This window comes from Mustela lutreola, chromosome 5, assembly GCF_030435805.1.
Source record: "Mustela lutreola isolate mMusLut2 chromosome 5, mMusLut2.pri, whole genome shotgun sequence".
NCBI classification, from domain to species: domain Eukaryota; kingdom Metazoa; phylum Chordata; class Mammalia; order Carnivora; family Mustelidae; genus Mustela; species Mustela lutreola.
Genome location: NC_081294.1, coordinates 67,371,251 through 67,386,424, shown reverse-complemented (window position 1 = coordinate 67,386,424; position 15,174 = coordinate 67,371,251). Strand labels below are relative to the sequence as shown.

At 34.9% G+C, this 15,174-nt stretch overlaps 1 protein-coding gene across 1 annotated transcript in view; it reads left to right on the top strand.

The window, feature by feature from the left end:
- Positions 1–15,174, top strand: part of FBN2 (fibrillin 2) — a 260,908-nt gene that overhangs the window by 154,158 nt on the left and 91,576 nt on the right. Inside the window, exons 16-20 of the mRNA XM_059174478.1 lie at positions 847–999; positions 4,006–4,059; positions 5,742–5,867; positions 8,572–8,697; positions 13,341–13,460. Coding sequence (XP_059030461.1) covers positions 847–999; positions 4,006–4,059; positions 5,742–5,867; positions 8,572–8,697; positions 13,341–13,460 — 579 coding nt within the window. The remainder of the gene's footprint in view (positions 1–846; positions 1,000–4,005; positions 4,060–5,741; positions 5,868–8,571; positions 8,698–13,340; positions 13,461–15,174) is intronic.

Genomic DNA, 15,174 nt, shown 5'->3' with positions numbered 1-15,174 from the left:
ATAAAGTTGTAGCATATTTTATGAGAATTCAGAGTGAGAGCCTAAGCTGAATATGCTTCTTAGAGATACACAGCAGGAAAAGGAAGAGCTTTAGGAGTCCCACAACCTAAGTATGAACTCCAGCTTGGGCACTGGGTAGTCTAGAACTTGGAGCTACTTAAAGAATCCCTCTGAACCTTGCCTTCCTCATCAACAAATTGCGGATAATGATCACTGTCCTATGGACCTGTTGATGAGAATGTTCAATGGGATGATGTCTGTAAAGCAACTAACGCAAGACTAAGGACACATAGCAGTGACTATTATTTTTATAACTGGGTTTTGAGAATCTGAGATTAAAACATAGTTCACAGTAGTCAGCTGGGGGTTGACAAGAAAGGCCCTCTAACTCAGAAAGTTGAAGTAAGAAATCTCATGACCAAGCAGTGTCCTCTCAAGGTTGTTTACTTCACTGCATTTCCTTGTTCCTGAGAACTTCCAAAATAGAAATAAAATGTGTCATTTTGAGTATTGGGTAGCCAGTGATATGAGCTTGAAGTGATGTTTATAATGGTGGTGTTATACCTGTTTCTGTAAAAGGCCTGGGGAGTAAGTATGATAATGAATGCTTGTTTAGTGCATAAAACTTTGTGGAGGAAAAGGGGGGGGGGGAAGAATTGTCGACAGTACACATTTATTGATTTCTGAGCACTGTTATATGCTAAAGATACAAAGAAGAAGAAAAGTGTCAGGAGCCCTCCAGAAACTTCCTGTCTAGTAGCCACTTAGGTTAAAAGAAGCCCTCGGTTTTGAAATCCCTTTATCTGTAGCAGAATCTCAAATTGCTATTCTTCTCCCTCCTTTTAGATACTCACATGCGCAGTACATGCTATGGTGGAATCAAGAAGGGAGTGTGTGTCCGTCCTTTTCCAGGCGCGGTGACCAAGTCCGAATGCTGCTGTGCCAATCCTGACTACGGTTTTGGGGAGCCCTGCCAGCCCTGCCCTGCTAAAAATTCAGGTAGCCCCCATTTGCCAGTTTCACATCTGGTATAGAATCTGGAAAGGTAATGTTAAATATTTGGCCAAAGAGTACATCGGCTCTGTTTTCTGTTGAAGAATTCCAAATCTGTGTTGGTATTTGAGGCATATGATGAGATTTGACCTGTAGTTACCTATGATCCCTGGGCAGAGTACACACGGGGAATAGAAGAAAGTATTTGCTGACCTAATTAGGATTGTTAGAATGGATTTCTTACGTGGATTCGTTAGCCTCACTGTTTCCGATGATTGGGAAGGTGAATAGTCTAAAATCCACTGTTATTTTCAAGGTATGTTAAATTCACAACAGCCTGCTTTTATTTATTTTTCATCTTGCCAAAGCATAGTCTAAGGCTGCAGTCTGTCAGTAGTTCCAGAAAGTAATGAACATTTTTACTAATTTATTCACAAATACAGGCAGATTGCATGGTCTATTTCTTTGACTGTTCTGACTCTTGGTTATTCGTATTTTTACAAATCTTACCAAATTTGTGTAAGCATAGTAGGGATTTAAGAATAAACACAATAAAAACTTGTCTTTCAAGTGGGGAATAGTTGAGAGCATAGCTAGGCAAACGTATAAACTACAGGTTACTATGATTAATGCCTTAAGAGGGACGGAAACAGAGAACTGGAGAACACAGAGGAAGAAGCAATAAGTGGTCGGGGAAGCTGGGAGGGACTTCAGGTGTCTGGCGGTGGGGGTGGGCTTCTGCTCAGTTTGGTCTTGAAAAAAGGCTTAAGAACATTCCAGGTGGGCACCTGGGTGGCTCAGTGGGTTAAGCCTCTGCCTTCTGCTCAGGTCATGATCTCAGGGTCCTGGGATCGAGTCCCGAGTCAGGCTCTCTGCTCAACAGGGAGCCTCTGCCGGCCTCTCTGCCTACTTATGATCCCTCTCTGTCAAATAAATAAATATTTTTTAAAAAATAAAGAACATTCCAGGTAGAGGGTGGAAGAAATGCATTCTAGCAAAGAGAAATGACTTGTAATTCTGTTGAAAATCATAAGTGAATTGTTCAAATCTTAGCAAAGCATCAGAGTTCTTCTGGAAAGAACTGAGCATGATATTTTTTTGAAAAAAGAGTTCATATAGGAACTCTTGCCCTAAAAATATTGACGTCAATTGTGCATGTTATCAAAGAAATATAAAGACTAGATAAAATGATGAGTGAACTAATAAAACCTGGAATCTAGGAACAGATGTGACTTTAAATGGGAATGTTGGGTACAATAAAGATGCCATTTAGGTCAGTGAGGGAAGATTGAAATAAGTAATAAATATTGATGATAAAATATTAGAAAAAATACGAAGTTAGCTCCCTGCACTAGACCTTACAAAATAATCCTCTTGTCAATAAGAATATATTAACTTTTTTGTTATTTTGTAATAATGGAGGGCTTTCAGAGCAGAAACCAAACACTAAAATACACATGTAACTTGGAAAAACATGTTCCTTAATTTATAAGGAATTTGCATTAATCTGTAAGGGAAGTTGAAATCATCTATAGAAAAAAGTGCACACAAACAAGATTTCACAAAGCACAAATGCAAGTGGTAGAGAACCACATGAGAGAATGTGCTCAACTTGAAAGAAAGTTAAAATAAGACATCTTTTTTGTTTATTATATTGCTTTTGCCCATAAGGGTACTCTCTCATACTGCAGATCAAAGGCTAACCTGGGACATGTAGGAAGAGGAAAACTAGCAGAAGCCTTAACAAGAGGCATAAATTCTGAGCAGTTTTACTAAGAGATTAACTTAGTGATAAATTTAAATTTCATATTATTCTTATAATTGTTATAAAAGTTGGACAACCTGATTTCATCATTAAGAGATTGTTTGAATAAATGTGGTTTATCCACATAATTGAGAAAAAATGTTTAATAGTCTATGAGAAAAATATATAGTAGTCTATATTTAAATGGAATATTAACATGAAATGTATATGATGCAATGTAGAGGATCCAAGCCTTTCCCCACTTAACCTTCTATGATCTGGGACAAGTCACTTCCTTCTGTGTCCCAGTTTTCTCAGGTGTCAGAGAGGGCTACTAATGGTATCTGGTTTGTGAATATTAATCAGCTGCGATAAAAATGAAATATTGCCATTTGCAACAGCTAGGATGGACCTAGAGGGTATGATGCTAAGTGAAATAAGTCAGACAAAGATGAATGCCATATGGGTTCATTTATATGTGAAAGCTAAAAAACAAAACAAATAAAGGAACAGAAGTTGAAGCAGAGCCATAAATACAGAGAACAAACTAATGGGTGGAAAGGGGTAAAAGGTTAAGCCAAATGGATGAAGGAGAGTAGTAGGTATAGCCTTCCAGTTATAGAATCAGTAAGTTACATGGATGAAGGCTCAGCTTAGGGAATACAGTCAGTGCTGTTTTAACTGTGTTGTGTGGTCAGGAATCATTGCTGCACTTGTGGTGAGCACAACAGAATGTATCAAATTGTCCAGTCACAGTGTTGTACACCGAAAATTAATGTAATATTGTGTATCACCTACACTTCAATAAAATAATTATCCAGTTCCTAATATTGGGAGGATCAAATAAATTATTAGATGTAAAATGCTAGAATAACACCAGAAACATGGTAAATGCTCTTATACCAAGTTATTGTTTATTACAGTTTTGTTATTGAGATAAAAAATATTAAAAAACATTCCCTACAATGCAATTTGGGTTTTTAAAAAAAGTTTCCATACGTAGAAAATATTTGTAACCTTTATCAGTGTTTTAACTGTATTCAGAGTGATAATCACTAATTTTTTTATGTTTGTGATTTTGAAATTGTTACAATAATTACGTGCTAGAAAAGAGTAATTACTTTTTCATTTTAAAAATTATTTGCCAGTAATTTTTCTTCAGAATACTTTTGGAATGAGGTAAGTGACTCCTGTATAGAGAGAGAGAGTTTGGAGTTTTTAATTTATCTGTTTTTTGTTTTGTTCTGTTTTATTGTCTTGTCGTCTAGCTGAATTCCATGGTCTTTGTAGTAGTGGAGTAGGGATCACTGTGGATGGAAGAGGTAACTCTGTTTGGTTCTCACTCTTATAGTAATTATGGAATGAATATGAATGTATTTAATATTTTTAAAATATATCAGCATAAAATAAGATAAATTGTCTCTTAGAACAGTGATTATAAGCTATGTTTATTAAGTGGTATGTAGTTGTACATTTTTCATAATAGATTAAATATTTATCTGTTAAATATATATATTGTTGAAAATGTCCCTATCAAGCTACACCCATAATTTTGCGGGTACTATTGCTTAAGAAGAGACTGAAGTTGGTATTTAGGTTTTAAAAAAAGTGAGTCATTTTAAAGAAAAATATTTTTAAAAAATAAGTGAATAAATAAAATAAAAATAATAAAAAGAAAAAGAAAAAAAGAAAAATATTAAATAATGGTGCTGACATGATTTTTAAAAAATCTTTAAGAGATACTTGAAATGGATTATATTTGGGATTTACTACCCTAAAAATAAGTTCAGATTATTTATGTTTAAAAATTCTGAGATGTTTCTATATTTAAGGAATATTTTCTTATCTTAATAAAACTTAGTAATATTTTCTTAATAAAACTTAGTAATATGATACACAAAATTTAACCATGAAACCTTGAATGTTAAATAAATATGTGTTTATAACTTTAAAGATCTTCTACTATATCTAGAAGTTTGCTGTATGTTTACTCTAAGTTCTATACTATATGTATAGTATATACATATAGTTTCTTTTGTGTTTTTTTAACTGTAGGATACTGTTAGTCTTCACTTTTTTTACATATATTTTCTTCTCTTTTCATGTTTGAGATTTTAGACACATTACAGTTGAGTTGACAGCTGTATTGCAACTTTATGATGAACATCAAAAACCAGAATAAATAAACTGTTACATTTTGGGGATGTTTCTCCCCAAAATGAAATAGCTGAGATTTCTAGAGTATTTTAAGGTCTCCAAATTCTAGGAAACAGTTGTTAGGATTAAAATTTGAGCATGGTGACCAACATTTGTTTTTGCTCACCCCCCCTCAATACCATCACCCCAGCAGAGCCAGCCCCTTGTTGGAACTCCTAGATTGCTCATATAAGTGCATCATTCTGCGAATATTGCTGCCCCTGGTTGACAGAGTAGTCCGGTTCATGACTCATTGCCAAACATTGTGTTCTCAAGCACCCACTGTCCTCTGAACGGAACTGTCCTCTCCATTAATTTCATCTTATCAACAATGAGATGATATGATTAAGTATCATATTACTTAGTTGACTGTAAAAAATGATAATAAAATAGAAATATTCTGTGCCTTTGGGGACCATAAAACTATACAGGGCACCCTAGTAAATGTTTGTCTTTTAATTAGATGGCTATAATACCTATCTGGTTAAGTTTTTCTTTGGATTTTGAGCCAACAGCCTATAAATTTCTTTATTAATTTTATTTTAAATACAGGCACATTACACGGGTTAGTCCTTTGAATTTCTGCCAGTTCCCTTCATTTTTCTTTTAACTTACCAAGAATTGTCCTATATCCCTCAATTTTATTCTCTTATTCCTTATTTTCACTTCCTTTCCCTTTCTGAAAGACAGATAGATTGTGGGTTTGCAGAGGTAAACACTTAATATGTTGAATGGTCTTTATTAGGCCTGCATGTATCAACAAACAATAAAATATCTGTGAGCATTAAACTTTCAACACTTAATGCAGATATCAATGAATGTGCTTTGGATCCCGATATATGTGCCAATGGAATTTGTGAAAATTTACGTGGTAGTTACCGTTGTAATTGCAACAGTGGCTATGAACCAGATGTCTCTGGAAGAAACTGTATTGGTAAGTTGCTATATTTATATTTATAGAAGAGTATTGTGTATAGTTTAATTTAATGAATTATAAGAGAAATCAAAATACAAATAAGTGAATAAAACTGCAGATCTTATAGTTTCCCTTGTTTCTTTCTTAGTACGAAGAGATAAAAATACTGGAATCCACCCAATTCTGTTACACAGTAACAAAGTTTTTAGTGGCATAACTTAGTATTTAAACCATTCTTATCAAATGAATGTATGCATACCCAATTTTTAGCCTGTTGTATTTCTGCATGTATCTTAATCCTGTAATTTTTCACTAAGGAATGGACTTCAGAGCTGATAGAGCAGTGTGGGTAATAAGAAGTTAAGAAAATAAAGTGTTACAGGTTGAGGAAAGTTTGACTTAAAAGGAAACAGCTAGTTGCTATAACTTACCCAAACATGATCACTGAGATTGGTTTTTCTTTTTGTAATTTATAAAAGAATGTTTGGAAAAACTCAAGTATATTGTTCATATATTCAAGAATTTGTGAAGAATTTAGGCTTTCTCATAGAGTACTTGATTCCACTTTTAAAAAATGAATGTTTTTAATCCATCATATGTAATAATTGTTACTAACCATTGGTGACTTACATCCAAGTATTGATGATTATAATTAGAAAGAAATATGTTTTTCTGTACTTGTGGTACTGGCTTTTATTGAGTATATTCATGCGATCTTGAGTTGAAGACATACATACAGATAGATGGAAAGAGCTGCATTAAATGTCATGTACTTACAATAGATTTTGATACTCACAGGGAAAGAGTATTGAAATTCATAAAAATATGTAAACCAGCTAGCTTATATTTACCAGAGGCAAAGTTGCTTCAAGCATAATTCCCAAGTGCAATTGAGCACACAGGCACCCTACTGAAAACAGGGAGATTCTGTGAGCATTTATAGACGACACGGTTTGTGGTGCTCCTTCACTTTTTAAAGTAGGTATATGCATAGTTTTGATAAGAATTAAAACTGCATTTTATAAATGTAAATGAAGGCAATTTTCATTTTTAGTTTGCTAGGGTTGCCTTAACAAGATACCAAAATTTGAGTTGCTTAAAGCAAAAGAAATGTCTTGTCTCACAGTTGTAAAGCCAGAAGTCTAAAATCAAGGCTTCCCAAGGGCTGTGCTCTTATGGCTCTGGGAGAGGATTCCTCCTTCCCTCATCTAGCCTCTGGTGTTTGCTTGCAGTCCTGATGTTCTTTGGCTTGTAGATGCATCACTGCAGTCACCTGTCCATCTTTTCCCTATGTATTTTCACATCATCTTCCTGTTATCTCACATCATTTCATTTCCCCTTTTTTATGGACAGCAATCATATGGGATTACGGTTTACCCTAATTATGTCATTTTAACTTAATTACTTCTAAAACATTGCTATTTCCAAATAAGGTCACATTATGACTTCAGCATAACTTTTTTTGAGGGACACAATTTAACCCATAGCATCTGGGTTATTCACTAGTGGGTAAATAATTTGTGATAGGTACACTTAATGCAACAATCATGGGGGAATTTACAGTAATATTTAAAATATAAGGTTTTTAAAAATCAAGATTCAGAATTAGAGCAAAAACATAACATCCAAAGGAAAAAAATCAGATAAAACACCAAAAAAATAATGTTTATCAGAGCTGATGGTATCATAGCAAATATTTTTCTAATCTGTTTTCCAAATTTTCACAACATATATTGTATATCTTGTTTGGTATAAGGAACAATTATTATTTACAAGTCTAAAAGTGTAAGTTGAAGGAGCTTTTCTCTTGGAACTGCATTTTTTCTTTCTGTTATTAACTACACTTGCAAAAATAAATGTGGATAAGAAAGTAAAATTCAGTGTGAGCTTCTTAAACCTAAGTTGTAGATATCTTCTAGGCTGTTCTGGACCGCTAAAGGAATATACAAAATAGGTCATTAATTTCCCATTAAAAATGACCTTTTTTCTGAAGTAGAAACACAGTGCATAAAGAGTAGTAAACACCTTTTCTTTAGCTGCCATTTAATGTATTTTTATTATAATTTTAATCAGAAAAAATTTTTAGAAATCATCTGTTATTTTTTAATACATACAAATAAATATATAGGCAGTCAGTTTATTTTTTTATATATTTCATCAGTGCTTTAAAATACAAAGTGTGTGTGTGTGTGTGTGTGCGTGCATTTTCATTCCAGGGACTTCAAAACATTTTCACAGTAGCTATCACTATAGGAATGTCCCATATGAGTAAAACCAAATATATTTTGCTTAAGATCAAGGAATGTGCTTTGGGCATAAAAAGACTAAGAGTGGTGGGCAGATGGGTGAGATCGGCAAAGTGGATTAAGAAGTGCCAGCTTCCAGTTATAAAATAAATAAGTCGTGGGGATGAAAAGTACAGCATAGGGAATACATTCAATATTGTAAGAACTTTGTATGGTTGGGGACAGATGGTTCCTACACTTACCATGGTGAGCATTGCATAATGTATATAAGTATTGAATCACTGTGTTATGGACCTGAAACTCATATAATATTGTATGTCAACTATACTTGGACTAAAAGTATACTAATTTTCTAAAAGGAGAGATGAAATCAAGGAAGGATGAGAGAAAAAAAACAAATAAAAATAAAACCTCATTGGTCGCTGAGCTGTCCATTTCCCCATATGTATCTCCTGTCTTCCAATGGTTGCTTTCAGACATTGATGAGTGCTTGGTCAACAGACTGCTCTGTGACAATGGCCTATGCAGAAACACACCTGGGAGTTACAGCTGCACATGCCCCCCTGGGTATGTGTTCAGGACTGAAACAGAGACATGTGAAGGTAAGAGCCACCTTCTTCGCCTTACGTGTGAGTAGTAAGTACCTAGATAGGCACAGATGTTCCTTAAGTACATGGATGAAATAAGATAGAAAACAGAGTGTTGTCTGAATATTGTTTAAATGTAATCATGTCTTTCAGCTCATCTGCCAGTTTTAGAAATAGCATGTACTGGGGCACCTGGCTGGCTCGGTAGGTGGAGTGTGTGACTCTTGATCTTGGGGTCCTGAGTTTGAGCCCCACATTGTGTGTAGAGATTCCTTAAATAAATAAGTCATTATTTCAAGAAAGAAATAAAGAAGAGAGAGAAAGAAAAGAAAGGAAAAAAGGAAAGAAAGAGGGACAGAGGAAGGAAGGAAGGAAGGAAGGAAGGAAGGAAGGAAATAGCATGTACCTAACCCAGTATACAAAATCGATCACTTTTGTTCCATTCAGATAAAATCTCAACAAACACTTTGAAGTTAGCAGTGGGGAGAAAAGTGAAAAGAGCCAGTACATTTTACTTGCTGAAATTAAATGTCAGATTTTTGTTTGTTTTCTTTTCCCCTTTGAAAAACTACTGTGACACATTCACACTGGCCTTGGAGACCCTGAGTTGTAATGGCAAGGTCAGCCCTGAGGCATTTTATTTCTGACATGATTGCTATGCCTCAGAGATTGGCCCAGAAAATATTTGGGGCTTGAGTAGAAATGGCTACCTTATATAAATTTATAGTCTAAGAAAGTTTTCCTATTTGATGATTCAAAAGTTATTATTTGGGGTTCTAGATCATAAATCACTTTTTAAAAACGTCTTCATTTCCTTCTGACTACATTCCTGTACAGGGGACATTATGTGAGTGACTTCCATGACAAAAAGCCTCATTTCTGCTGAGATACCAGCTAAGCAGGCAGCATGCATCAGTTATGTTTTTGTTCCTTGATGAAAGTGCTGTGTTTCTCAGAATAATCTGTTGTATGACTACTGGTCATTGTTCTTTTTAAGTCTCACTGTGTGGGCCTGTAGAAGTGTTTGATGACATTCTCGAATCCAGAAACTGCTGCCAAAGTCATTTAAAAAAAAAAAAAAAAAGATTTCATCTTTAGTTATTTTGAACAGACCTTTCTTTATCTGTTAAAGTATTTATTTCTTAGTGACTCCATAGCCAAGAAAATGGCAATAGTAATATGATGCAAAAAGACGTTAACATTCTCTCTGTCTTATTGTTTCATTTCAAAGCATTCTTGTGAACAGAAATAAGTTAGGACTTGAACAACATGCCAGAACATGAGTGACTCAGCCAAAATCAATGAAATGCAATTACAAAGTGCGATTCTAAGTTTGAATTGAATTGGAGGGGCCATTGTAAAACAGTAATTAGCCTGGAAAAAAGAAGTAAAATAAAAAATAAAAGAGAACCTTGGATAAAATGTACTTTCTCTAAACTTAGTCCTATTAACTGTCCTTTTGGAGGAGCTCTTCCAAGAAGAGCACTCAACTTCAGTCCTAGTTAAAGTACTTGAGGATTCATCTTCTCCATAGAGTTTTGAAGATCTTTCTGTCAAACAGAAAAGAGGCTTTGCCAGTATGCTCACCTAGAATGTTTCCTAGCACCCATTCCCACCCCGCTCTGATACCTGTCATCCTTCAGAATTGCTCTGAGAAACTTCGTACTTTGTTCCTGACTTTCTGCTCTTTTTCCTACTGCCCTTTATCAGTTTTTACCTATTTTGTTTTTGAGGATAAGCTTATGTTAAATGTCAAGAAGCACTGAAAGCAAGAGCACTTTAGGACACCTTCTTGGTTTAACTAGGAAGCTGATGAACTTGTTTCCCTGTCCGCAGTCACAATATCCTTTGGTGCTATTATGAGAGAAGCACATGATGGGAAAAACTGAACTTTGAATCAGTTTGGTCCAAGTTCTATTTGTATACTGAATTTGTCAGTGATATTTATAGCATATTCCCACCATTTTAACAGGTAAAATGGGGTTGAAAGGTACGAAAGGCCCAAATACCAAAACATAAATCAAAGGTCGGGGACTCTCCTGCCTATAGGAACACTCAAAGAGTGGGAGCTAATAATGTTTAATAATAAAATGCAGGATGATTACATACACATGAGGAACATTAATACCAAATCAGGCAACAGCACTGGTTAGAATGAGTGCCCTTTATTTTTGTCCAGAGGATAATTGTTCCTGATAAATCTAAGCCTTTTCTTTAACATGAAATATGTATCTGTCATTCCTAGGAAAGAAGTTCATGTTATGTAGAGAAGAGAAATGACAGAGAACTATTTTGGCTGTAGTCTTACAACATTGCTCGAAATAAAAATGATTTATTGTGAGAAACCTAACCAAATAACTTAGTTCTCACTTTCTTCCCACTGCTAAGTTATTTGCATTTTATTAAGTGGCTTAAAGAAATAAAAAAACAACTTTAAGGCCACAAATCTCTTTTTCCCTTGGGTCTTCTTATTTCTGCCATTGCATTCACACAGTAAGTGTATCTGCCCAAAGCACTTCTCTTTTTTTCTGTTCTTTCTAAACCAATTTCCAAAGACGAGGCAGGGAAGTATGAGCAGATTCACTCGAGATTCATGCTTTCTCTGTATATATTTACTGTAGTCACTAATTTTCTTGTCATTTATGTTTTCAACAGGCTGTTTTAAATATATAATAAATAGCAATCATAATAAAGATCCTCTGATATTTCAGACTGAAGTTACAAAAAATTTATTTTCGTTTTTTCTGAGCTCTGTGAGTCTGTGAAAGTTAACATTTTTACAGCAAGCACTGTGGTTTAGATTGTGTTTCCAGTGACATAACTAGTTAAATGTAAACCAGATGTGCTTTGAAGTTTATTTCCAGGAATGTACAGTGAACTGTTTCAATTCCTGATTCCATGACATTTGTAACATAAAAACATTGTATTTAAAGAAAAATTAAACACTTGATATTTGTAGCTGTCATTGCATGGGTTTATAGTTTGGGAGCTTATAACTGCTTAATTTAGAATAGGAATTTGGAAATATATGTTACTGACATTTTGTTTTCTGGGGAGTGTCTTACAAATGAAATTAATGGGTGAATTATATATAGTTTGTCCTCAGATTACTTATCTCCTCCTTGTTTTCTTTGTTTGGGGGGTTGGTTTTTTGTTTTTTTGTTTTGTTTTGTTTTTTGGGTTTTTTTTTTTTCTCTCTGATACCTTTTTTACATTGTGTTTTTACTAAAAGAATTTCAGTATTCTGGAATAGATGTTTTCTTTCCAAATCTGTGCTGTATTTATAAAATCTGCTCTTGTATTTTTCCTTTAAGAGGATTTCTTGGCACAAACAACCTGAAGAAAAAAAGATGAATTCATATTTCTTCAGTTTCTACTTCATGAATTAAATTAGTACCTGTGTACTTCTTGAAGTAACAAAGTCCATAGCCATTTTCCACATTGATTTTTAAATGTGCATTTCAAGTCCACAGACTTGCAGATGAGTAGTGAGCCCTGCCTTTTCAAGACCAGTTTGGTTTATATTGACTTGAGACGTTCAGGCGAAAGCATTGTAGCATTTTAATTATTTTCATGTTTTCCTCGATATAGTATTTGATATTCAATTCAAAGAGGTGTTTAGAAAAAAGTGCTGTGGTGAACTCAGAAACCTGTGTTCAATAGCAACAAAAAAATGTCTTGAGGTATGCTGACCTATTTCACATAGTTAACCAAGTACAAAAAGAAATCTTTGCATCTCTTCTTTAAGTTGAGCGGTTGAATTTATACAGTCAGTTTTGGATATTGTTTCTATTACTTGGACCGAAGCCTGTATTTATTTTTAATTAACTCCTGTTAAACTAATTCTGTTGGCTTCAGATTTGCTTTAGTTACCACTTGAGAACATGGGCATGCTCTGTTTACTTCTGACCCTCAATAGCAATTGTTTATATTACATGGTCTAATTTGATTAAGGACTCAACTCAGATTAATGATAGGAAAGGTCTGTTCTAAGCAATTGAAAGTGATTTTTTTTATTTTACCAAAATCAATTGTGCTTTAACAGACTTCCCACACCATACATCTAAATGTGAACAGGCTGAAGAGAGAAGCGGGTAGAGGGGCCTGGAAGAGAATGCTGTCCTCAGTATTAAAGCTTCATCCTAGTTTCCTGACTTGTACCCAGAAATTTGGAGTGAAAGCCAACATTGTGATACATTGTCTTTAATACAGGCTTCTTATTCTTGTGAAAGCTCACAGAGCCACAGATGACAGAAACAGTCAACCTTTGTTTGTGCACAACATATTGTACCCAGGAATATATATGTTGCTTTCCATGTATTCAGATTTCAGGTTTCCCACAGGGCAATTATATCTTATTAAGGGGGAAATCAATTCAATTTACATAAAGTTGCACTGAAATAGTGACGAGTAACACACTAACCCCTTTGCAATATTGGCTGATTCCTATAGTCCTCCTGAGCCCCTAGCCATGTCTGTGTGTATCCACACTGTGAAATTCATGTCTCCATTCCCCATTCACTTTATGCCTCATAGATCCATATTAAAATTGCAAGAGCCAAGTTTACCAGACATTCTGGCATAGCATGGCTTGTTGGAATAATATTTTCCAGAAACATATGGCAGTTCTAACAGAATGTTTTCCTTCTGGATTGTAGATATAAATGAATGTGAAAGCAACCCATGTGTCAATGGGGCCTGCAGGAACAACCTTGGATCTTTCAATTGTGAATGTTCTCCTGGCAGTAAACTCAGCTCAACAGGATTGATCTGTATTGGTAAGACTTATGCACAGTGCTGGGGTTTTGGTTTCACTGCCAACCTGAGTGGGAACTGCAGACCTTAACCATGGATGCAAACTGAACATGATCACAGGAAGCTAGTAATTAGGAGTTGCATTAGTTGTTTGCTCTCATTATTGAGATGGGAGTAAAAATGGTGGTGTAAATGGGCAGACTCTTGAATGCTGTTAGCTTCTAAGAAGCATTCCTTTCATGTGAGTAGATCTATTATGCTGTAAGTTATGAGCATTTGCATACCACACACATACTTACATTCACTACCCTGAGAATGCCCCAGGTACCGTACATTCAAATCCCGGCTGCATACTTTTTATAACAAGCTTCAAAACAAAAATATGAGAGTTGGGACTCATTAACAGGACAAGAATTTGAAGACTGTAAACTTTAAACATATAGAAGGAATTTATTATTTTTTTTTATTTCACCCATCAATCATGAATGTATAGGGACCACAGGAAGGACAGGAAAAAAAGAGAACTGTTTTCTTAGTTCAGAAATCTCTCAGGAGAAAGATTCCGAAACTTCCAACCTGCATCTTTTTGTATGTTTGAAAACATGTAAGGTCAGGTTGTGATAATGATGGTAGGACATGTATAAAATGGTCTGATCTATTACTGTAAAAAGCAGTCCAGCACATGCAAGGGGAAGAACTGGACCAGTGTCCGTGACTCCATTGGCCAGGCACAGGACAATTCATACGATTAGCTGGTATCCACTTTTAATGTAAACTCAATCTGTATTTTCATATAGGAAGGTATTTTAGTTCTACACAGTACCAGATAAATCTCCAATTTTTGTTTGTTTTCCAGTTAATATGAATTTCCATTTCATGTTTGCCAAAGACAATAGTGTTTTCGGTATAATGTCTGATGCTAACAATGTTTATCTGGATGGTAGAGGACCTGTTTGTTACACAAAGGGAAATGACCAGGGACAAACTTATCAATGAAAACCTGTCCTTTGGGAAAATGCCAGCTCCTCATCTCTCAGTGAGGGGGAGCTGATGAAATTTGACCCTTGCTCAACTCTCCATATTAGGAAATAGACTGCTATCTGCCTAGCACATTATATCTTTTCTTACAGAATTCCACTGGGGGAGGGACAGAGGTTGGAACAGGTGAGGCAGAAATATTTTTGCTAGGCCACAATTAACAACTGAGATAGAGTCATTTTATTGTTCAAAGGAAATGAACTCAGCATTAACTAATGTCAGTTAATTGTCAATTAAAATCAATAAATTAATGTCTCAGAAAATTAAACCTATATGCCACTTAGGTATCAAAGGTATCTTAGTTTTTTTGCCTTATCCTAAAAGCTTGTATCATTTTGGCCTTTTACTGTGTATTTATTAGTGAAAAAAGAGCAAAGACTTTTTACTCCCGAGTCATTATGTTGGGCAACTAAACACCACTGTATTTTTCTCAGTAGTGTGTTAGGAGTTTTTGTTGGTTGTGATCAAATTTGAATATCCCAGCCTAGAGCTGCTCAGAAAGAAATTTACTTAACATTTTAAAATTTAGACATCATTTTATGTTTTTTCCATTGAAAACAAAATTCTAGCTTTTAACAAGGAAATAGATCGTAAAATATACACAGGGAAAACTACAAAATTTTTTAATAGGACTGACAGTGGCTCTAATCAGTGATCAGCCTCCAAACTCCTCTTTCCTAGGAAGCATGTGTCTATCCA